Source organism: Anopheles moucheti, chromosome 2 (assembly GCF_943734755.1).
Source record: "Anopheles moucheti chromosome 2, idAnoMoucSN_F20_07, whole genome shotgun sequence".
Lineage (NCBI taxonomy): Eukaryota > Metazoa > Arthropoda > Insecta > Diptera > Culicidae > Anopheles > Anopheles moucheti.
The window spans coordinates 42,976,689-43,002,656 of record NC_069140.1 but is presented as its reverse complement, the minus strand read 5'-3'; the positions used below and the strand labels follow the sequence as shown (position 1 = coordinate 43,002,656).

The following is a 25,968-nucleotide window of genomic DNA, read 5'->3' as shown; positions in this document are numbered from 1 at the left end:
AAAGTTGCTACACAAATGAAGGAATTTTGTCACTATCACTTTGTGAGTTGCAATGTTACATCAATTTGCTAAACAACCAAATGCAAAACAAAGCTTTCGCAATTGATTTTAGGACAGTTTTCGAACGCGTCACGGCGGTGAATATTCATATCGATTTTAATGATTGAGCATGCCATGGAACAGTGAGACAGATTGTTATTCATATTTCTCTTCTTGCTCTCCGACAAAACCACCGCAAGCCCACAGTTTTGCTCGGATTAATGGGTCGCTTTAATCGCTGGCTAGATGAATGATTTCTTTAGAGGTTACAGCAAAGCGTCAATCGTACCCCCTTTTGCACTTCGCTAAATTAAATAATCTTGGCAATCACACCAAACAGATTTTCATTTAGTGTTTTACAGCCAGATGGTTTTGTTTATCGTCCTCCGTCAAACAACAGCCAAGCTCATAAAAGAACACACACACACACAAACAGAGCGAGAAACACACATACACTAGTGTAAAAGGGTCACAAACGAGCGTAGAACCTGTTATACACACAATCGTCGAGAATGTCAGTAAAAATCTTCCTAAAATACTTATACCCTTGACGATATGATGCGTCCAACACTTTTTCCATCCTTTTCTTTTTTGATTCCGTACGGTAACTACCCTTTCTCGGTCCATCCTTCTCTTTTCTCGCACTGAAACACACAACAACCTTTTGGGTCACTGAAACTTTGATCAAATTTCCCACCGCTCCTTTTATGGCACATCATGATAGGACGGTTCATAAACGGGCGGACATTTCACATCGTAAAATCCTGTAAAAAGTGACATGCTGTTTCGGTGGCACGCATGCAGGCCGCATTCACGCTGCCAGACGCTTTCATCACGCATATCATATCATTTCACACGAGCAAATGTGTTGGCACGAAAAATGGCTGCTTAACAAACAGCATATTCGTTCCGCTTATCGCAAGCCTTGTGCTAAAGCAATATGCTAATGCAGCAAGCTATCGATACCGCTCTGCTAAGCCCAACAATTGTGCCGTACAAATAGATTCCGCATCGAATTTCCAACAGGAACCGGGCGCTTGTTTTTATGCTCCACAAAAAACCGTCACCTTCCGCCTACCTGGCCGTCAAGCGTTACGAGCCTGGCACCATTTTGTACACGCAGTGCCTCCCGTCGAGTGTGCTTTCCCAGCTTCCGAAAATTCATAAGTTCTCGTGCTGCGGTTCACCAGCGCTGGAAATATACTGCAGAGCATTTTAAATGAACTATAAAATATTAATAACCACAACGGGTACCTCAATTCAATTAATAAATTTATAGCTTGTCGTTTGCCCAGTCACTCACTCACCGTCGACCCGTGGCTGACCGGCACGTTTAGATACAACCGCCACTCGACCGATGAAACGAAAAGTCACCGGAAGGATGTGCGTTTGGTGTAATTTATCAAAAACTTTTCCTGCTTCTGGGAGTGGAGAAGAGAATTATGAGCTGGAAGGCGTTTTATGGGAATTGATTTTATTTTTATTATCAACAAACTTTCATCCAATTTTAAAATGAGTGGACAATGACTTCATAGTCATTGTCAATGAACTCGACATTTTTTCGTGAGTGAAAAGAAACAAAATGAGCGAACAAAATTTCGCAAATGATTTCACGCGAGTTAAGCAACGAAGCAGGATAATATCTAGTTTTACCAAATCTTTAGTCGTTCAGTTTTCTTTAACGACACCAACAATATGTTTTCTTTCATCGCTCTTTTCGGTCCGCACCTAACGTGGCATCATTCTGCACCTGACCGTGTACAATGTATAATTTCATTACCGTACCTTGTAACTTATTCGCAGGTAGCTCCTGCGAGAGTACGATTTATTATGCTGCCCATCCCATCATTCGCTAACGTCGGTGTGATCTGCTGTCTAACCATAGATTTTGGCCCATGCCGTGCTTGTTGCTCGAAAAATGTTCTGCATTGATGAGTTCATGGGCAGTAAAGAGATTGGGGAACCGTTTCAACCTGTCACTTAGTCGGATGTTTCCCAAAACAAATTTGTTATTTATTGGAGCATATTTGAGTTGTTGTGTGTTTTCTATTTTGTTGTAAAGTAACATAAAATAACAAAGAGTAAAATTACATTTATTATTGTATAAAATCTCAATTCAAGAATGGCAGTACTTAGAAACTTTCAATAAGTTGCTGCTCATCTTGCACCTACTGTTAATATAAAAGACAAGTGCCGTGTCAAAGCTTCGGCGTGCCCCGGTCGAGTACCATCGTCGTCTAGCTGATAATTTTAAGTCAATTACCTTTTCAATCTATTAAAGTAATTATTCCCCTAATGAGTCTCGTCAGCCAAGTCATTAAAGTCACTTGTAGCCGAATGATTTGAAATTTGCGTGACTGAAATGTACCCGGGCCGTGCTCAGGCAGGCCATTGAACGTGAGTTCGTGCGATTGAGCGCGAAGCGACGAAGGACCTTCGTCAAGTGTCAGTTCGCCAAACTGAAGCGTAGCAGCCCCGAGTGGGAGATTATTCTTTTTGAAGTGTGCGCTGAAACACGGAACCATCATTGATACTTTGAAGTGTTGTACCATCGTTTCGGCAGGATGAGGCCGGGCCGAGGAGAAAAGAGGGATATGGTGGGAGATAGCTCCAATAGTGGGTGAATGAATATTTCATACTGCTCATCGTCTCTGGGCCCGACTGATGCGCAGTTTTCCACTTGATAGAACTTTAAACAGTTCAATCGCTAGTTTATGCCCGAAGTACTCTTTAGCTTCAACTCCATGCAAACGATTTTACCGCAGCATCGGTGTTGAATTGAATTCTAATATAAGCGAATTAATTGTTTAAAAAAAAGTTTATTTCAAACACGATGCGGCGAGTGAGAAAAACAACAAACAAAAACCTTAAGAAGGACATTAGTATTACCGGTGCGAGTTGCTATTTTTAACGGAACCTAATAATGAACTCAGATGAAATCTAAGCTTACCTGATTAACGAAATTAGCTATTTTCCCGTGCCCAGAAAATATTTAATAACACCCACTCGCCCGTGCAGCAGTACCCTCGGCTGGGTGCTCATACAAACTCCACTTCATGTGCCCACTCCTGGCAGTTTATTGATTGTAAATTAGAAAATTGATTATCATCTGTCGGGGCGAAATCGGACCGACACTTGCATACCCACATTGCCCAAGTCCCCGATCGTCCCGAGTGCACGAAGCACCAACGCTCACTGCTGAGGGAAAACTTTTCACCTCAAATACCCGGTTCCCAACTTTGCTCACCGAGCATTACTTTCATTAGTTGTGGACGTTGCAAATTCATTTTTTTTTGCTTTTTACCGTTCCTCCCGGTTTCATTTCACCATTTGCTTCAATTTCACCTCTCATTCCACTCCCACGCCAGCAAGAATTCTGCTCGTATAGAGGGCACGGGAGAAGGGCACAATTCCGTACTGCACGTGATAAGCTAGATAGCTTGCGAGATGGCGAAGAAATAGGCCACAGGAACGTGAAAATACCCAACGGCCCGAACCGCCCGGAATTTCCGCCCGGAAAACCCGGAGCCTTCGCATGCCGGCAAAAGCCACAAGCTATCAAAGGCAAGACGACCCCGACGACCGCGGCTCTTGAGCTTTTGTGCCATCCTCGCCCTCTCGCCCTGCCCCACCCACCAACCGTTTCTTCCGCTTTGGGCTAAAGCGACAGTTACCATCATTTTCCACTCTCGGCACCGTTTGGAAAACTAGCCGTGGCATTGCATTGCCCTTTCCCCCGGGGCCCGTTTCCACCGCCGCATGTTCCGATGTTCCCTGCTCATAGAAAATCCATTCTCGTATAAACAGCTCATTCCGTTGCGCGCAGTTCGGAAAATAACACCGGGGCGCAATAATGTTAATTAAACGTTTGGTGCCTGTGAGCTCCGGACAAAACCCCCGGCAGGCAGCGCTTCCGACCGTGTAGGGGGGGGCGCCCGTAAGTTCGGCTGAGGATGCTACTGTTCGGAGGGTTGGCATCGTGCGGCAGCAACCTGGGCTGGGAAAAATGGGGCAGCACAAAAATGGAATTCATTACTCTGATTAAATTAGAATCCTTTTCGGTATTAACGCTCCGGCCCAAGCGACGGGATTCATTCGCTCCGGACGTACATCCCGTTCGTTCGCTCGGGCGGTTGGTAGAGTGGAGCGATTTCTAAATGTTGCTGCTCTGGTGTTTAGGTGCGTCGTACAGCTGCATTGGTGGCCTGTACGCTTCAACCCACTACTATCGCTGCGATCTATCTCTCTTGAGCGATCTTCCTGAGCTCGATTACCAAACCTCAGCTCCAGTGCAGATGACACAAGCACACACACACACACACGCCAATACCCTAAAGCCCACACCAATGCACTGCGCAACTTCATGGAACGCGCTCAGGGGATTGCCTACCCAGACTTCGTGTGCCTATTTGAATTTTCTTCCGTTTCACGTGCATTAAAAAGCGTCTTCGGGGACAAACGAATGGGAAGCTGGTTTTTTCCTCACAGATACACAATACATTAAACTGGTTCCCCTTCGCTAGTAAGCGTAGGTGAGGCGAGTTTTTTTTCTTCTTCACCGTTATCGACCATGTCTAGCATCTCATCTCAATGAGTATCACGAACGATGGGAAGATGATTGCACAATGTACGGTGTGGTAAGATCGTTCATATACTCCGCATGTGGGTTGTAGCAAAAGCGCAAATCGCACACCGCTGCACCGGCGTACGGCGTCCATTCACATCGCTTTGCTGACGCTTGCAAGACACGTCCCGAGTGTTCGTCCTTGAGCGGTGTAGGAGAGAAACACATCATACGCGAAAAGTGGATACGGTGTGGCTAACAAAAGAACAAGTTTTCCATCCAAGTAGCATCGCCTGCTTTTCTTTTTCGCTGTTTCAAAGTGCTAGATGCAGTGCAAGTAAAACAAACGCGTGTGTTCGTGCTAACCATGACGGATTGTGATGAGCGAGCGAAGCATTGTGCTGTTTGTTGGTCAATCTGTCACTGGGGCATTTTGGCGGTGTTTCGTAGCAAGCTTCGTACCGGAATTGCAACTCACCTCCCGCAGAAGGGGGAAATGCTTTTGCTAAATTGGAAATGCGAAGGAATGGTAATGTTCCGGGTGTGGTGAATGATATTTGCAAAATGCAATGCAGCACTTTGCGTAATTTTTATTGTAATAATTAAAGTTTATAATTGAAAAAAGCTTGAGCGACATAAAGAAAAAAAATGGCATTCTCACCATTCACTGTCCACAGCCACGTAAAGGAAGTTGGAATAAACGAGATGGTAGCCGTGTTTCCCTTGTGCGGAAGCAATATTGTGGAAGGCGTTGTTGCGTCGTCCATTCGACGCTTATCACACCACAACAAAAACCCTTCCCAAGGCAAACACACATATCCTAGCGCAACATTATTATATTGTTGTTCCTTTTGTCATTTTTTGTTTCCCATTTCGCGTTCCGTTGCAAAATAAAACATTACAGAACGTTTCGCTTCGCGTCCGAGACATTCGAGCACCGCAAGCATTGCTCTTGCTTGTCAGGCTTCAGGATGGCCCGACGTGGCATAACGCGACCGCTGCTGGGCGTGAAACAAGTGAGAATATTGAATTTTTCATCGCAACCATTCCCATTCCGGTGCCCGGTTTTGTGCCTTCCTCCTACCCCAACAACCCATTTTTGCAACGCTTGATTGCACTCAAGGCGAAAGCTTTTTCTCTTTTGTGGGAGGTAACGAAAAAAAAAAAATAAACACACAGCTTTTTGAATAACACTGAACAGAACTACTGCACACCTCGGTCATTCACTCACGTACACGGCACGTTTCGGGGCGAGTGTAGCGCATAACGCCTGCCGGAAGGACGATACTGGCCCCCAAGGACACGTATTTGTTGAGCAAAGGCAACGATCGTAAGCTTTTATTGTACGTTTGATGCTAGAAGAGACATACAAGCAGCAAAACAAAACAAAGCAACAACGAAAAATGTCGGCAAACTCTTGCAATTTACCAAATCGGTGATGTTCCACTTTGCAGAACCTTCGTTTTGCTGCTTTCCCTACGTGCAGCGTTGAGTGATTGTGGATCGTTTTGCAATCACGCAGACGTTTGCGTTGTAACAGGTTGGGACAATTAGTTTGATGTCTGCCACAGCACAATGTGGAGCTGCCGATGTGGCGCCAACATATCATTGCCTGTGTGCATGAGGTTTATTTATGCCCTTTATTACGGCTTTTTTTTACGGCGAAACGGATCACAAGTGCTTCGATCTTATCTCGTCTCACTTCGTACCCTCCTACGGTATCATTGCGCCCGTCCAGTTGCAATTGGGCGGAAATCGAACCCGATTGCACACTTTCACCAATCATGAAGCACACTGCAGCTTACATTAATGTTTTATTCAAGCGCAAATAATACAGTCGAACAGTCCATAAAGCAGGCCCAGCCCAGGTCCGGAGCGCGCGTCAAGTTGTTTCATTTTGCAGATCAAACCCATCGTCCAGAAGTGAACCCTCTTCAAACTGACCACCGCATTACGGGGCACATTTTTTACCCGCCCCGCTCTGCCGCTGTCACCCTCTTTAAAGCTCCTCTCTCGCTCTCTCTTGCAATCGCAAAATGAAAAGGATCTCCGGATGGATTTCGGCTGTGACTTCCAGCTGGGTGCGCCAAACACACACCACCGATGCTCCATTGAGGTGAAAACAGTATGATGAATGCTGAAAAGATATTTGAAAATGACCAACGATATCACTTGTAAGTGACGTGCCCGCTCGACAGAGGCTGCCAACTGTATCGCACCGGAGATGGACAGGCTCAACAACAGCGGCAGCAGCAGCAAAAAAAAGACCGGCCATGCGGATGTGTCGTGCTGTGTTGCGTTCATATTTTTCCTCTGCTAAACGTCTATCATCACATGTGGAAAAGCTACGGCTACGGCCGCAGTTAAACGAAGAGTCTACGCCAAAACGATACCGGCCTATGCTGCAGGATATAAAGGCAGCACTTTCCACATCTGCTGCTGTGCTTCGTTTTATTCTAATGTCAATTTTATTGTTCGCCCAAATGGCTTTCCTCGAGTTGCTGCCCAAAAACCATTCGCTATCTATCGTACATCTAATGAACTACCGCTCCGGTTGGTGTAATGGAGCCGAGAAGTATGATCAGCCACGGGAGGTGGGGAAAAAAATGCTCAAAACGCCGAGGAATTCCTTACGCTTCATGTCTCAGCGCCGTCATCGACCACATCACATTTGGATTCACATACGATCCCGTTTGCTTCCGATTCAGTTGCGAGAGACACACTCCTTTCGGTATTGTGCAATTTTATTTCATCTTCATTTTCATGCGTCATTTTGGGAGGCTTTGGCTGGCTTTGGTAAAGCGAAAGATATTGTCCCAGCAGGAGTAAGCAACGTACAGGGAAAGCTTAGCCGTTTCACGTTCTCTTTCTCTCCCTGTCTCCCTTGCTTGCTGTTTCTTTTTTGCTTACTACCACCAACATGTTTGGAATGCAATTTATGTGTGTATGTGCTAAGCGGCACGAGTGTGGGTTGTGGCTTTGTAGGCAACTTCATTGCCGTTCCAGGAGGAGTCACTTCACAGCAAAAAGAAACAGGGAGTAAGCAAGTTTACGATGTTGGATATTTTTTACATTTTTATAGGACAATGCTACATATTTCATGCATATAAATGACTGTTTAGTGTTTTCCACACCCACACCCACATATGTATATACACCGTTTCACCGAATGAGCGAATGACGCCAGTACGCCTTGCCGTGCTATTATACCCTTCACTTTGGTCTTGGCCTTGAAGGCAAACTCTGTGCAGTATGTTGGACGTATGTATCCCGCACAATAAAACTTTCCATTTGTCCAGATGCAGACTCCAACACTGTAGCCAGGGAGGGGGACATTCCTCATGGCGGGGAAACATTATTCTCGGGCCAAACCTTGTCCTGGGTCACTTTGTTTTTCCGCTTCCGTTTCCGGGTTTCCTCTTTTTTAACAAGGGGCGTTGAAATGGTCCCTGCACATTGGGCACAGATTGCGCTGCGATGGTGTTGGAGTGTTAACTTGAGAATGGTGCAATTTTGAGAAATGTGTTGTAGCACTCGGTGCATTCAGACTTGCTGCATCTAAAGCACATGTCGGAACAAAACTCTCACTCTTACCTCGCCACGTGTGTGAAACCAGCAAAGATTGTCATTACAAAGTATTTAGGTACTTCCAAGAAAATGCTTCCTCGTTGCTGATTGAAAGTTCTAAAAAAAAGGCACAAACTACATGTAAGCCGATTTTCTTCTATTTTCATTTTGTCTAATCGAACATTCAAGGTTACCTCGCAGGGATTTTGACTTCTTGAGCTTTTGCATCATTCTCCTAGTTCAAGTAGAATATTTATAGATTGAAGCTTTCCAATTTTCTCGATCAGCCGTCTTTTTATTTCGTTAAATTATGACGGCCAGAAGGTTGTATGGCCGACCACTTCCGGATGGAAATCAATTATGTGCAATCCTCTACGCGTATACTTGTTAAGCTTTCCTTGTTCTAGTTTCTTGGAATAATGGCAGTTATTTTTGGATTGCTCACTTTAGTCACTTCTCGTTAAAAACACCTTAAACAACCTTCTCTTGATACTAATAAATTAAACATTGTTCCTGCTGATGACATCACCATACGGAATATTACTCTTATTTCATAGGAACTCCTTCTTGCCTTTTTAGTACGTAAAGAGTATTTGAAGGTGCTTTTCGGCTTTCCACATTCCCCGAACTGTCACGAGATCGATACGCAACCTTCAACCACTTGACGAAGTAAGCGAGGCATGATGAGCGCAACGAAATGTAAAAGAAATGAAATGGGACGATGTCAACTGAGCCAATTCCAAGATTTACTAACAGCAGATTCGCACACACACACAGGCACACACTCCCACACACGGTGGGAGCTTTTGGCAAACCCCAGACCATACGCCATGAATTATGTAACTATCAGCAAATGTGACACTTTTATCTTACGTTTCTCGGTTGCTATGGGCCACTAAAGGCGACCTGTTTCTTAACTGCACCCAACCTTTCTTTCAAACCATTGGAAGTTTGTGTGCGCTTCACTCTTCTCCAGGCCAGCATCCTCCGACCGGGTCCTGTCGCTTGGAAAAGGGCATCAGTCAGGCGGTTTTCGTTGAAACGAAATCGGGAACTCTGACGGTGACGGGCGTTTTCGGGCTCCGGGTGTCAACGAAACCCCAGCGATGCAAAGTAACGAAGGATTGCAGCAATCCTGTGTCAGCTATCCCAAGCCATCGTGGCGATGGTTGTGCTGTGTGTGCTGAAGAAGATTAATGTGCTTCGTACGCGGGTCGCATCGGGTTGCTCCAAAACAGCATTAAAAAAAAGCGAAAACGAACCTCACCCGGATGAGGGATCGCGAACCTCGAAAGGTTGTTAAATTTAAGGATCTCTCTACGCTCCGTCTACCTGCTCCGACGGCTAGTGTTTTGCCGCCTTTTTGTCTCACTTCAAAGCGCCGCTGGCTTGTGTTCAATTTGATATGGGCCACATGAGAGCGCATGGTTCCCTTTTGCCTTCCACCGCCCCTCCAACGGTGACCGATTGTCAAACGGGGATGCGGGATTTCGGTCGGTCTCGGGGTGATGATGGACGACGGGTTAGAGTTGCAAGGTGGGGACACCGGAGTATTGCTAAATTTCGTCACCGTGTCGTCAACGTGTGGCGTAACGGGTTTTTTGTGCAGTTAAAACTGAGCAACGACAACATATCCACCGTTCCGCCTGCCATGACGTGAACAAGAAAGATGAACGTTTCGATTTAACGCTCGCTACACACTTGCCGCGGCTGGTGAAGTCGGTTGCCATGGAACCCAACACAATCTGAGCAGGAGTCAATTCATTTTATAACACCGCTCCCGTGCTACAATCAATCGGTTTTACGAGCAAAACTTGCATGAAAGAGATTTGTGGGCGAGTGAGTTGAGATTTTGAAACAGTGCCAGCAAAATGCAACGTTCGTTGCTCTGTGATGCAATTGAAAATAACGATGAAAAATCAGACGCAAATGACATCGAATCAGTGGAGGATCAATCCCCTTGGAGGCCCAGAGCGGAATTTTTCAAGGGTAGCCTATAATGTAGCTACGACATTATCCGTGTTAGGGAGGTGTACTTAAAACATGATTTAGCAACACCAGCAAAGTCTCGGAAAGAAAGCTCCTTTGCGTACTCCTCAGAGTTCTGTTGCGTAGCCCTGTAAACAGGCCTAGTAAGCTAGTCTATACATAAACGTTTGTATGCGCTACAGAGAACCATAACGCCACTACTTGGAGCACATTTTTTACGATTTACGTACATTTACGAATCCTGAGAAGTCCAACGCCTTCTACGATATTTCGCCCAAGGTACAGTTTTCAATCGGTTTGCTTTATGGTAACAATCAGACAAATTTCGTAGAAACCTGTTTTACTCATGTTGATGTTTAAGACCATGCACAACACAATTGTTTTCAGATTTGCGATACCAGAAAAACATGTTTTTCAAGAGGTGGCACCTGCAGTGTGGAATAAATTTGCCCATCACTATTGCAATGCATACTATCAAACTCGTGAGAGCGATCGCTAGTGTAAGGAAGATGGATGAAACGGAAAGCATCCTACATCACGCTAAAACTTCCCGTCGGTTGGTACGAAATTTCATACAAACCAGCTATTTTCAGATTTCCGATACCAGGAAAGCATCCACGGAAGAGGTAGCACCTTGTACAGCAATTTTGCTCGAAAACCGCCGAAAGATATGTGATGTTTAAACACTAACTTTCCCGTTAATCGAGAAAAAATTGTTCAAAAACTACCAGTTTCCGAATGTATAGTACCAGGAGAGCATCCACGAAAGAGGTAGCACCTTGTACCGCAATTTTGGTTGAAAACCGCCGAAAAGTATGCAATATTTAAACACTAACTTTCCCGTTGATGGAGAAAAATTTCTTCGAAAACTACCAGTTTCCGAATGTATAGTACCAGGAGAGCATCCACGGAAGAGGTAGCTCCTGGTACTGCGCCGTAAGGTATGCAACGTTTATACACGAACTTTGCAACCAACTTGCAATGCAATGCGCCGTAAGGTATGCAATGTTTATACACTAACTTTGCAACCAACTTGCAATGCAATGCGCCGTAAGGTATGCAATGTTTATACACTAACTTTGCAACCAACTTGCAATGCAAGTTTGGTGCATGCAAGAAACTTGCAAGATGGCGCCCAACTTCGTACTTGCGTGCAACAAACTTGCATCCAAGATTGCATGCAAACTTGTATGCAAGTTTTTGCATGCAATTTCTTACATACAAACTTTCATGCAAGTTTGCATGCAATCTTGCATGCAAGTTTGCATGCAATCTTGCATGCAATATTGTATACAAGAACTTGCATGCAAGATTGCATGCAATATTGTATACAAGAACTTGCATGCAAGTTTGCATGCGATCTTGCATGCAAGTTTGCATGCAATCTTGCATGCAATCTTGCATGCAAACTTGCATGCAAGTTTTCATGCAAGAAATTGCATGCAAAAACTTGCATGCAAGTTTGCATGCAAGTTTGTTGCATGCAAGTACGAAGTTGGGCGCCATCTTGCAAGTTACTTGCATGCACCAAACTTGCATTGTAAGTTGGTTGCAAAGTTAGTGTATAAACATTGCATACCTTACGGCGCATTGCATTGCAAGTTGGTTGCAAAGTTCGTTTATAAACGTTGCATACCTTACGGCGCAGTACCAGGAGCTACCTCTTCCGTGGATGCTCTCCTGGTACTATACATTCGGAAACTGGTAGTTTTCGAAGAAATTTTTCTCCATCAACGGGAAAGTTAGTGTATAAACATTGCATACCTTTCGGCGGTTTTCAACCAAAATTGCGGTACAAGGTGCTACCTCTTTCGTGGATGCTCTCCTGGTACTATACATTCGAAAACTGGTAGTTTTCGAAGAAATTTTTCTAGATTAACGGGAAAATTAGTGTCCTGGTCCTGGTGCAATTTCGTTTATACTTTAAAGTCACAAAGTCGATATTCTTCTTTGCGTTTTATTAATTATATAGAAACAAATGTTATATATATAACCCAGGAAGATATCTTCGATCAACTTTTTACCTTTTTACCAACTTGCTAAAAATTTACTCTGCTGTTAAATTCCCAAAAATCGGCACAAATTGTTTGGGGCCCACAACACGACGAGGCCCTAGGCGATCGCTTACTCCGCCTACCGTTTGATCCGTCGCTGCATCGAATAGATTTCTTTTTGCTATTACTTCGTCAGTTATGTTTAACTCTATCTATTTGCAGCCGGTTAGGTACATTAAACAATGCTTTTCGAGAATTTGTTCTCCAAATTAAAAAGTGTCTCCTTTGCTTTATGCTTGCATCTTCTATTCTGTATATCTTTTAGCTAGTTTTTTTATTGCTTCTTCTATTATTTTGTTTTTTTGGTCGTCTACTTCCGTTTAATGTTTGCACCTTCACAAATTTGGTTTCTTCATTTCGGTTTTCTTAAACTGTATCCAGTCATTTCGGCAGTATCCCTATTTTTAAGCTGCAGGAGCTAAGGCTTTTGTGTTTCAGTGATAAGGTTGAGACCATTTACGGGGGTTGCCAGTTCAACTGACAACATTGGAATCTTTTCGGGAAATGTCTTCTTATACGAGCAATTTCTGTAAATTTGCTAATAATTTACTTTCGAAAACAAAAAAGTCCATACTAAGCTTCGTCGAAAACTTTATTTAAAATTGATGAGCTGCAATTTTTTCTTCCTGATCATCAGTTTCATCCTTGCTCCGCCATTAGCCAATCAAGGAACTAGCAGGTGAATTCGATCGCTAGTGGTTTGAAGACTATTTTACAAGGGTTTTATTCTCCTGTTAACTGTAATTGAGTATCTTCTAATTTACACGAGCTTGATGCAGGATGGCAAATGGCAAGGGCAAAGCGGAATTGTTCTCAATTTGGAGCAAAATTCAATTTGCATCCGTAATGCAATTCTAATAGAGCTTGCCTGTATGTTTTGCATGAAATTGCATTCTAAATTGCATTCCGTCGCTGGTGTCTTAATGATTGCTCGTGTGATGATTGCATTGCACATCTAGCGCAATTAATGAGAAGCTTCATGCATGAACATTCCACGCTGGTGGCTTATAATCCTGTTGAACAATTCATTTACCTGTACCAGGGATCGGCACATTCGTCGTCTACTGATTAAGCGATTCAACATATTTCTAGTGAAGTGCAATTTTCCCCACCACAAAAGACAACTGTCACCTTCGTCACCGAAGTACAGAGGTAAAGTTAACTAAAATATAGTGTTATTTTCTATTATCGCTCTGTTTACGGCTACGTCCAGCTACGCTTGGGCAAAGTGGTTCCGATTTTCTTGACACTTCAAGTTTTATGTTACCGCCCACTTCAACGTACACCATCTTGGGATTTTTCGACGACTATCCTTACATAATCGCCTTCACGACGTTCTTCCCACTGTCGTGTGCTTCTGGTGCGATGCAAAATTGAAAGCGGAAAGGAAAATGGCTCGAAATCAACTAACCACATCCGGGACCCAAGCAAGCGAGCTGGAAAATTGAATGAGTCTGTACGGGTGCATAAAAGCTAATGTTTCAAATCCTTTTTATTCCACACAATCGTTACGGGCGCACGATCGTGCGCGTGTGTAAGTGTACCGTGTTTTGTCCCTGTTTTTTTGTATTGTTTGGAAATGTACTACAAAATCGAGGAAGGAATGTGTCGAAGCAGGATGGAAATACGGCACGAATCCCGTATAGTTACAGTTGAGCAGTACATCGTGTACGGAATTGAAACACTTTTCACCATGAAGCTGGGAATGTTTCGGTTGCAGTGTAGCGCAACTTCAGTTACAGCGGGAAGCAAACAACGCTGCCAGCGAGAGCCCGTACGAGTTTCCGCACGTTGCTGTCGTTCAAAGTGCACGTTCCTGGCATCTTAACGGCACATTCTTGTTGTGTGATTTTTTGTTGTTTTTTTGCTACAGTTCTTGCTGTCCTGTTTTGTTGCAATGTCATAAGTTTTTCCCGGGAAAGCAGGTTTAGATAAAGTCACCGCGAACAATATCGCCCGTGGCGATTGCAGCATTCAAGCGGTGGTAGTTGTGTTGGTCTCATGCCCGAGGTCAACGGTAAACCGTGGTAAACGGTTTGAACTGTTTCCACTGTCTACGAAGTTTCCCCTGTGATTGGAACGGGCTTCAATCGAGTTTTACACTCTGGCTAGTGTTTCTAGTTGAACAATGTCTTTTGTTTGGGTTGCTTTGGTACAATCGATTTGTTTAAAATAGCTGTCCAACTAAACTGAACAGATAGACGACGAATAAAATATAATGACCTGGATGCGAATGAACTCTGGCCAGGTGGGTTCATCAGTTGAAAGAAAAAGCGTCCAATATAGCTTCAACTTCAAATGCGACACTAGCCAAACACAAACATATTCCACGTTAGGCAAAAGTATATTGTCGAACGATGACAATTCCGACCACTGTCGCCGGAAGCACTCCCAGCCTTTTGCTCAGCTGTTGTGTGACGCAGACAGAATTGTTCTCGTTTGCTTCCGGTGGTGGTGCTTCGCAAAGCTTTCCGTATCGGATCGGGCAGCAAGACGAGCACACCCAGTTACCATATTGTCCCGTTGGTGCTTTGCAAAGATGAATGCCCACTCAGTAGCGTGAACAGGAAACTCCAAAACGCAAACCGTAGTCATGGTTTCTGTGCAATGTTTACGTGCGATGCACCACACCATCTAGACCGGGATGACGCGTATACACACGACCATCGCCTCGGGAGAGCTATTGCGCCCGAAACGGCTTGGTTAGAGCTACTTGAGCATGAAAAGTGGTTACCTGCGATGTAAATGTGGCAATTGAAAGGCACCGGCTGCCAGTTGTATCAAAACACACATTACGAAAACCCGGTTCGAAAGAATTTCCAGAACCTGTCCCCACGAAACCACACCCGGCCAGGGCGGTATGCGTGCCCGTGTCTGCACAGGAAGGAACCAAATAAAAACAGTGTTGTCCTGGCAGCTAAGCAGTGCTGTACCAAACCCTAACCCGGGATGTGTTCATTTTTCCGCGTTGTTATTCCATTTCCATGCGGAATCTTTTTAACCAACGGCGTACAATTCTTCGCAACCAGGGCACAGCCCACGGAGGTGGCTAAATCTGTGTATTAAAATTTTATGCTTTATTTTGTTGGGATTTGCCAGTACCGGCGCCGGTGCTGGTCTTTGCTGCTTTGCAATCTAGTTTTGCTAATACAATCCGTACCGAGCCGCGTGCATTGTGAAGCTGCCAACGTTACCATTGCGAGAAGTGGTAAATATTTATTCACAAAAAAATGGGAAAAGGGAAAAAAACGAAACCTTCCACCATTAATGGGCGACAACGTGCTTTGCATACGAAGCTGTCATGAAAGTGTTGTATTAAACTGTGCAGTGTAGGTGGCAAGTGAAAAATGTTTCCAAGATTAAGCCTTCACGAAAGGAGTGGTGAAAGGAACCGGCAAAAAAAATGAAACGTAAATTTTTTTAAAAAAACGTATTTTTTTTTTGGCTTTTGAATTTGTTGGAGCTTTTGAATGATTGCCATGAATTTTACTCGACAACCAATGCTCACTAAGGATAAACGCTGAAATTTTTTATGCGTTTATCAGTTTTTCAAGCTCTGATACCAGTAGAGCATCCAATGCAGGAGGATGCTTTTTCCGTGTCGATCGAGCCAGAAAACGCGCCAAAAACCAGTTTTTCAAGCCATCTTCAATTAACATATGCTGTCATCCTCGTCTCCGTTGACCATTGTCATTCGGAATGCAAAATACCACTTTACGGAATGCTGAACCTAACTTGCACATGCTGGTGCAGCTTGTTCATCGAAAGCTTCCATAAGCAAACAGTGTGACTTAATCGCTTTGTTCGTCAAATTCAACCCCAACGAGGCGAATGCTTCTTCTTGAAGAACAATGTGAACAAACTCTATAGGATGTATAAGTTATGCGAAAACATTGCAGAATGATACAGATATTGGTTGCATCGTACGATCAAACAATGAATATTATTTGAATATTGTGTATTATATTATGTATGTGTAATCCCCAATAAAGTTACCGAGAGTACTAAATTCCTACATAATATTCACGCGTACATTTCACGAAGCCAGCGTAACATGAATGAATGTAACGAAAAAATGACCCATTTACGTTGTACTACATCGTTGCCCTCAGGAATAAGAAACCTCTTCGCGAACGTTTGGGGTTCGTACAGTCAGTACAGTGGGAAGGAGCATGATTTTTTTTGCTTCCACATTTATTACGCACATGGTTCTTTTATGTGCGATCAAGCATGGACCTCATATAAATCCTTCGCTACAATGATATGCAACGTCTAAAAAATGATGACGGGTGGTTGAAAAGAGTTACCATGCTCCATTCAAAGAATTCAGCAAATATCTCGCATTTTGTACCCAGCCGTACCGTTCCTACCGTCCCAATTCGCGGTATGCACTAAATTTATGTTGATCCCGTTTGCGAGTAAACGAGTAAAAGAGCTCCCATCGAATCACGCCGGGCAGGAAATCTCGTGCCGGCTCTTCGCCCAACCCAACGGATGGACCCGTGAGATGGTTTGCGGTGTACGCTATGTTTGAAAAGATCCTTTAACAAGCGTAACACATTTAACCCAGCAGCAACCACAGAGCACACTAGTCCCGGGCCAGACATCAAAACCGTGCCTTGGAAGCGGGAAAAACAAGGTTCCGTAAACCATAAATATGCAACACTTTTTATCCACCGTTCGGGCCCGCCGCCGTCAGCGCAAGGGCTCACCACCCCTCCCAGATCCACTTCGCTCCCCTTGTAGGTCCACGTTTGGACAACGCCCGCGTTGTCAGTACGGAAGCGGGACGGGAGCGTAAATTTCGTTTACCCATTTTCTCTCAATCGGGTTGCGATTGATCGACGGGCACTCTCCGTATTGTGCCCAGTGCGGATACGATCCGCGATGGCAGTGATACTAAGCAAGGGGTTTTCGATATTTCAATTTATTTCTCCCATCGCCAGGACCGCCACACCGGGAACCGGGCTTAGCACCCACCCAGGGAACCCAGGGAGTGAAATATCGATGGAAAAGTGCACATAAATTCGTAACTGCTAAGCACCGTAATCCAACCAGGAAGCAGATTTAGGACGAGGGATTATGACTCAATCCTGTAACAGTTTTGTGCGCAAAATGCAAAACGCTTTTCTAAATGCGCTTCCGAAGGTATGTTCACCGGGGTTTGGGGGAAGTACGTCAGCGGTTTGCTGGCAGCAGCTGGAGAAGGAACTTGCACAGCACATGGTGCACAGGGTACACAGCACGGTTTGCAGAAACTACGTCGAACAAGTGCTTACGATATAATCGATCCGAAAAGAAACAAGTTGTTTTCTGGTTGCCGATGTTGCGATCACCCAGGTGTGATGGTAATCTGCTTTGCTAACCATAAATCGGAGCGCAAGTTTGCTATTGCCGATTGCTGTATGCTGGAAGGGAAAGTTTGAGCATAAATAAGCTGGACCATTCACTTGTCTAATGCTCTAAAAGTTGTGTAAAACATTAATGACTTTTGCAGATTTTTTTTGAATTTTACCCACTTAGGGTTGCATACCACTTAGGGAATAGCTGAATCGCATTTTTCAACGAAAAAAACATCAACTCTACTTTGCTCTACATTATCTTTTAGTAACTCTGTAATACATATAACGTAAGACAGAACAGAAGACGTCAAGGTTATCAACTAGTTACAGTGCATTGCAGGCAATCAATTTTTGATGGTCAGCCATTAAATTATCTACCTTTTCTGCACCGTACAAAAGCGCAATCAAACCAATTTGTTTAACTAAACCTTCGATTTAATGAAACATGTCTAAGGCGAAAGACGCAAGCAAATGTTGCTTGGAATTAATTTCAACTATGAAACAGATATTTTTCTACTTTTTACCTGCTTATGAAATATTGATTGCTCTAGCTGGACTAAATAGTTTGCTTTTGGATTTCAGCTTTCGAACGTAACACCAAAAACGCTTCGAAGTACGTCACATCCTTAACCGTAGTGCAATCCGAACCCCTTTATTCCAATACACCTTATCAATTCGAATTTGTAGAAAGTTTTTCTTTGAAGAAAATCAACAAGCGGCCAACACGAAACCATATCGAAGCGAATTGAATTTAGCTCCCAAAACCCGATCACCACCAAATCCTGTATCATGCTGTGTCACAGCTGTGAAAAATATCGAGTAAGAAGGAAATAAAAACCTTTGGTACCGAGCACATCACAAACTATCACACTTCGTGTGCAGCTGTGTAGGTGGTTCGTGTGGCGCGCGAAAGAAGCCATCTCCATCGGCAAGCAACGAGCGCATAATATTATTAAATCTACTTGAATCCAATAATCCAAATCAAATTATCGTCACGATTCAGCATTTATCCATCCGCGCAAGTGGCACCAATGGGGAGAAGAACGCACAAAAAAATGGAAAACAGACAAGATGCAGCGTTGCATTCGGTGGAAATTATTCAATTTTTCTTTCAGTTTTGTGTGTGTGTTTTTTCCCCCCACTGACTGTTTCTACGTGAGTCACAGTGGGGGTCTTTTATGGGGCACGACGAGCTTACGGGATGGAGGTGACTTTTTTTTTCTATTGCCGTGTTCCTTTTTTTCCGTATCGCTAGGGAAAATCAAAAACATCGGGGAAACGTTCGCGCAACGACCGTGCCGAGTCGGTGCCAATGAAACGGAAGTGTCCGATTTATGACAAGATTGTGTTCTTCGGACGTGCCACCGACTGATTCGTTTGACTCACAATCATCGCATTAGATCCATTTTTGTCACCAAAACCCTTTTTTTGCGGACGGTTAGAAACGATGCAAAAGGGAAATGAACAGAAAAAAAGCGCCACGGCAAATGCGGGAATAATCCACCCGGGCTACCCATCGGCCACGCCATCATTTCCCGTTCCGGTTCTGTAACGATATACCACTCACTGGCGTCCGCACTGCTGGTGTCCGTCATTCTTTTACGTCCGTTTGTGTGTGTGTGTGTTTTTTTTTGTTTCCACCCTTGTTGAACGATTTTCGCTTCACTTTTCGCTTCGATTGAGCGGAAGGTCCGGCAACAGACCCACCACGAGCAAGCGCATTTTAATCGGATAAATGTTCCGACGACACGATGAACACGGGGATGATTCGGAGCAGGGGACACACCCGAACTGCATACGGTGCCCGCACGCTGTACGACTTTGATGAATACCAAATTAGAAACTTTCGAACAAGGCAAAGCCACCAGCCAAAGTCATAGAGCGCCAAATGTGCCCGAGAGAAAGCGCGAAAATGAAAGGCACCGTCGTTAGCCGGTCGGGGTTTCGAAGAATATGAGCTTTTCGTGCCGTTCTTGCCGTTGCTACCCACAACGGGCGTCGGTGCGCCCGGGAGGATGTCTTTTTATTCCACCCAATCGTGGCTCTTATTGACAGTCGTTTGTTTTAGCTGATTATTCTCAACAGCCGAATGAAGCTTTTCGTTAGTGAAGCCAACATAATTTGATTCCTGTGTCGTCATTTTCAACGGTGGTTATTTTCTGTTTGCTTTTACCCTTTCCTTTACCTTGGTGCCACATAGTGGGATATTCCTGGAAAATTTCGTTCCATTTGTGCGCTTCTCAGAAACAGGCATTTCTGGTTGTCAATTTTGCTCAATTATACAATGTTGCACCAATGCACAAGAAAGACCAACCAACGAAATTGGATGCTTCCGAATGATGTGTTGGGTAAAACGTAGTAAAATGTTGCAATCTTTACGTTCTTACCACTCGCAGGGCAATTTTTTGGAAGCGTACAGTGCCATGTAATTGGTCGTTCTGGACAAACAAAAAACCAAACAAAAGTGTCCGTCCTTTCGACACTTCCCATTGGGTGAACGAGCCAAAACCCTTTTGTGGGCGATAATCTTTCTTAAGGGCAAAAAAGGTTACAGATGCGGTACATGTCGCCGTGTGGTTTAGTAGAAAGCTTCGTTCGTTAATGTGACGGTGTCTTTATTTTCGGTGAACTTTTCCCTATTCCACCCGACCAAGCGCAATATGAAGCCTTGCATTATTTTAATTTGTCCTTTGAGTTGGATTCCTTTTTGATTATTTTAAAATTAGCAAGAACACTATGAAATAGTATGCTTTTACCATCATTTATGTTACATTGCGGGAATAGCTGATGAAATTGATAAAATATAACAACTTATAACGAAGTAACAGCCCACAGAATAACGCCATCTAAATGCAGAAGTTCATTAACATAACATTTCACAAATCGATACCAAACTTGGGGAAATTTCTTTACTTACTTTTGAAAGAATGTTTAAATAACCCTCCAGGTTTCACTCGGATTCGGCTGTTCCTTAAGCACAGCCAAGCGATAACGGCATTTAACACAAGTTTGGTGCAGTTAATTAAGCATCCTCGCCGACGTGTGTAATCCTGATGCGATGTTTGCGTGTTGCATGTTAGTGCACCGTCGCATCACATGCATCCACTGCACCCATGTGATCTGTGCCTTCCGGCCTGGGAATGGTGCTTTATTCTCATTTAGTACCTCGTTAAACAAATCCGCTCTGTGCCTGACAGCTAGTTGGGAGCAAAACGGCCATCCTGCGGCACGGAAAAATCGACCTTCTGGCACCGGCGTATAACAACGGGCCAATGCCAACTACTAACCACCCCGGTGGTGCCGGACATGCACGCTTCCGGAATGCTGTCTACAGATATGAAAATCATGAAATCCGTCCCAAACCGCACAGTTTAACTCCCCCCCCCCCCCCCCCCCCTCCCCCTACCGTTTTCCAAGAAGCGGAGCACAAAATAAGTTTCCACTGTTTTTTTTTCTCCTTCTTTTGACTCCCAGTGCATCCGGCTTTTGCGGACGGGGTCGTTCTGTGGAAGAGAGTATAATCTACCGTCTCGGTCAACTAAGTGGTTCGGACACAGGAAAACTCTTCATTCCGGCTTCAGATGGCCATTGCCGGAAAATGCACAAACTTTGGTCAAATCACAACAGCGTTAATGCGCTTTCGGAAACTATTAAATTATGCACAGCTCTAAAAGCTCCTGACGGCACTGAGCCGACACCGGGGGAAAAGTAGCTGGCTAAGTAAGCCACAGTTCGCACGCATCTGTAACCCGACATTGTGGCTATGCACCCAAGATAAAGCAACATCAATGGGCCTACGCTTTTTGACCTTTTTTGGTGTGTGCTTATTTCTTGGAGAATGCTGAAAGGATGCTCGTTGAATAAAAACACTAACGGAAGGAAGTAATTTCCGGAATATTAACACCTTCTCTTTGTCTTGCAATTCAGACGCAGCTGGAGCGATGTTATGCATACAATAAAGCAGCGAGAACATCGGGAAAGATGCCCGCCGGATGAAGAAGAATTGCTAATATTGATCATGTTCCAATGTGATTATGCAAAAAATAAATTCCATATTCCTTGTGTTGAATTCTACGATTTAACTTACAAATTTAGTTTTCGAAAGGAAAACAATGATGTTGCTGTAACATTTACCGAAGCTTGCTCACAGACCATGGTTAGGCCCAGCCATGTAATGAGTTCGTAGCACGTAGTCGTTTTAACATTTCAAACGAATCACGAAGTTTTCCAACGATCCTTCTCAGCTGCATTGGTTAACACTAGCCAGTATTTTAACGCGGTTTTGTTGGTGGTAATTTAATGGAAAGTTTCAAAGAGCTGATTAGCAGCTACAACTGAATTAACTGGTTCATTATTCGCGCCTGCTTTCGATTTGGTTTAGGCGTATACATCCCGTGCGAGTTCATGTATTCAAATGAAATTTGTATGTATAAATTTGAATTTGGTTTCAAGTGGATAATGCACAAAATAATATATTTAACGACATCCATTGTCAGTCCAACGACTTCAAGCAGGAACCGTGAATGTTGAATTTGTATAATTCAATAGTGAGATGTGCACCACTAATGGTGTATGACTTGTAACTGTTTGGCTTCTCTGAGCTGTTTTTAAAATACACAAAAATCTTCATTTACACTTTTTGCCCACAACTTTTTCTTAGCATTTGCAAGAAATACTTCGAATAGTTAAGCTACCATTGTTGACTTCGATCAACATTCAGTTTTTAAATAATTCTAGATAAATAAAATCTAGAAATGTTTCAAAATTTCATTCAAATTGATCATAAAACACTTTCAAAAGGTGAAACTATAATATGTCGTCCGTATTGATTGACGTATTAATTAAATTTGTTAAATCATTTTTTACTGAGATCTGAAGATACTTAACATCATACGATATTTAATCATGTAGCTTAATAGATTGATTATTGCATGTTTATATGATGCTTCTTAACTTTGACACGCTTTGAGTCATAGCAACAGAGCAAAGATTTGACAGACGTTCACATTTAACGATGTCACAGGTCAACGTTCACGTCGTGAAGCACATAAACGTTGTTTAAATTGGTCCCGTAACGGTTAAAGCATAATTCTACAGCACTGTACTTCCCTCGCTTTCAATTGCTATTCGTTTCACGCTTATCTATAAGCGCATGTATTTCAGTCATGGCGCAAATGGTAGAACCGATGCCAAAACCAAAATTTCTATTAACACCAAGCAAATAAGCCGATTGAAAATATGCTTTTAGCACACTCCGCCACAATGCAAGCTTGCTGTAACGCCGGCGTGTTCGGAAGCTTGTGCCTTGCCGAGGGTATTATGGTTTGCTTCCGAGAAATACCCGAAACACCAAAAACGAACACCACACACACGCACACCCAAAAAACACGCGCCCTTGCGTAGCTTAGCGTCCTGGCAGAACGGCATTTATCTCAATTAGTACTATCTTGTCAACAGCTGGTTCGCTGGTTCGGCGATGAAGTGTGGCGTAGATAATCCGAAGCCTGCTCGGAAACTGCTAGATGGGAACCGTTTGCTTGCTTCCACGCGAGTGCCGCATCATCATTCCCCACGGCCACGGCCACCCTTCCGATTGGACCGCGGCTGGTGCTGTTTATTGCCAAATAATTGTTGCTGGGCTGTACTTTTTTCCCCTCCGAAACCGAGCGGCTTTGTTCAAGATGTTACTTTAAATTGCTGTTTGCTTGTTTCGCTGCCAACAAGATGCTAGAAACCACCGCTCTCCAAGGAATACGATACGCCCTACGGGTACTCCATGAGTAGAGCGAAGTGCTGAAGGTGATTTGCAAATCCAAACACTAGCTTCCTTTCGGCAGCGGGAACCTCAAGACACAGGAATGCTACACCTTGGTTGGCGGGCCGTTGTAAGTCGTGTGGAAACCGTGATCGTGTGTGGTTTATTGTAGCGACAAATGACGAACCGTAAAGCCATGGCCATGGCAATGACAAACAAAACACAACCGAAAACATGCTGTTTGGGCTGTACGTGAGTCGTGGCGAAATTGTATCGTCTGCATGCGCAATCCTTGTACAGAGCGAGCTTCCACCCGAGGTGCGACCAAATCATCCCGCACGACAACATTTTCCCATGTGAAGCGTGAAGTGTTGCCTTGGAAAAGGTGGCCTCCCGCTGGGAAGGGGGATGTGTACGCTTTAACGGACTCGAAATGCAAACGCTAAAGGTATGGCTACGAATATTGAACAAGTGTACCGAGATTTGTACCATCGTCTGCTGATTTTGTGTCCCATTGGTACGTACCGACAACAAGTTTCGGTGGAGAAGGGCTGTTGTTTCTTTGGTTTTTATTAATGAATGAAATCGCGCCACTGCTTGCGTGATTGAGCAATCGGTTCCAAGAAACGGCACCACTCGATCAATTGAATACAGGTGGCACATTCGTTTTGCCAGAAGATATGTTAATTTATTTACTATACTTATTTTTATTTGTGAGAAACGGCCTTCATGGCGTTTATTTTGAAGGAATGTATTTTATATGCTCTGCACTTCTTCCGATTGTCGATTTCGCGAAACAGAAGGAAAAGTGTGGTAAACAAGATTTAAACAATACGGACAAGAGTATTATTTCTTGAAACATAATTTGCCTTAGGCAAAGCAAATGGGAATTTCGTGTACAATCCCTTTCTCGAAAGCATAAACTTTTCCACAAAACCATGGGCTAGATTAACGCAAAAATATATATTTTTTTGAAACAGGCGTTGCACATCGCGGAAATCTCAGTAGTGGTTGAGTCCATTTGCACGAATAGAAAATTAAAAAAGTAATGATTGCTATCTCACTTTTATACACACTCAAGCAATTTCAGTAAGACGGTGGAAATTCTTTGAGGAACCGATGGTTCCGAAATAAAAATCATTGTCCTGGAAAGTTTAGGCAGAAAAATGCATGGGTCTAATGATTACGATTTTAATCATTCATGAGTAATAATATAATATAACTAAACAAAAGCAAAAAAAAGCGGATCAAAGGTTTCAGTGCAATACATAAATGGTCACGAAACAAAGTTGTTTGAATGTAAAATAATGTATTAATTATCACAATTTATTTTGTTGCATTACTGCGAAACTTCCGTAGTTAAACGCACCTGGGGAAAATTCATTGTGATTTAATTTCCTTCTTATCCTAAGCATCTCATTTCTTTGCAAAATCTTTGAAAAGGAAACACATTGACGGAAAGTGAAAATGGAAGGAAATAATATTCAATTTATCGAATTATTTTAACGAAGGAACATTTTTAACGTCTTCTCATGTTAATTGAAGTAATGTTCAATGCTATGTTGTCGATAGCGTATTTCTTTTTAAAACAAGCAAGCCACTATACCATTATAAATACGATAGAAAATGAAAAAGTTCATGTGACATAAATTTTAATTTTAAAATAACCGCAACGAGAGTAGCAATCGTTAGCACTGCGTCGTTTAGTCTTTCCCGCGTCTGTTTTGCCACTGCAACTGCTGCAACTAATGCATCCGTGTGCTCTTGAAATCGTACCAAAGTTCCGTCGTTACTCTCCTGCAATGGAAGCTTCATTTTCCCTCATTTAATCTCTCTCTCTTTCTCTCTTCATCCCCTCTTCCGTCTGCTCTCATTACAGTACTCGCTGCTCCAAACAGTCGTGGAAGCATGCCAAAAGAAGCGTCACTGCAAGTTTCTCGCATCGCCGAAAACCTTCGGCGGCGATCCGTGCCCGGGCCTGCGGAAGTTCGTCGAGGTGGCCTACAAGTGCCGACCGTGTAAGTACACCTATTTTGCGCCATCGTTTGCTCAATAAATTTCACACACGATAAAATCTGGATAGCCTGCCCGGCCATGCGCTGGCGTGAAGCTAGTCATTGCGGGGTGCGCTGTGGCGGGAGGGCGAGGGAGCGCAAGATTTAGGTCAAAGTGTAGCCCCCGAGGAAACTTGCGTCTGTTACAAACTCCTCCGGCACTGGGACGAAGCCGATCAGATTTATGCTGACCAACACACTAAAAACGTTTGTGCTGTCACCAGCTCATATGTCGTGCGCCTTTTGCTTCGCTGAACCTGCCACCATTAATCGTTTTAGCTGCCGTCCATCTTGCGACTGTCCCCGGGCAGGCTAGATGTTCTTATCAGTGTTGTCATCAAGTCCAGCGCTCATAAATGTCTACTGCATGAATGCAGCATTATTATGCCAGCACGGTTGGTCCGAAGCCAGCTGATGCAAAATTCATGCTAAAGCCTGTCACCGCCAAGCTCCAAGCACCAAGGCGTGGTCCGTTAAGAATTTAAATAATTACACCTTTACCACCGACCCACCGATGCTCAAACCTAAGTCAATCTAAACTCACCCTAAAGTTGGCCACAATTATGAATCGGGGTTTGCGCAAACGAAATAGCAGCATAAGCAT

At 43.7% G+C, this 25,968-nt stretch overlaps 1 protein-coding gene across 1 annotated transcript in view; it reads left to right on the top strand.

Moving 5' to 3' along the window:
• Positions 1 to 25,968, top strand: part of LOC128298068 (protein eva-1) — a 71,576-nt gene that overhangs the window by 34,022 nt on the left and 11,586 nt on the right. The window contains exon 4 of the mRNA XM_053033799.1: positions 25,190 to 25,328. Coding sequence (XP_052889759.1) covers positions 25,190 to 25,328 — 139 coding nt within the window. The remainder of the gene's footprint in view (positions 1 to 25,189; positions 25,329 to 25,968) is intronic.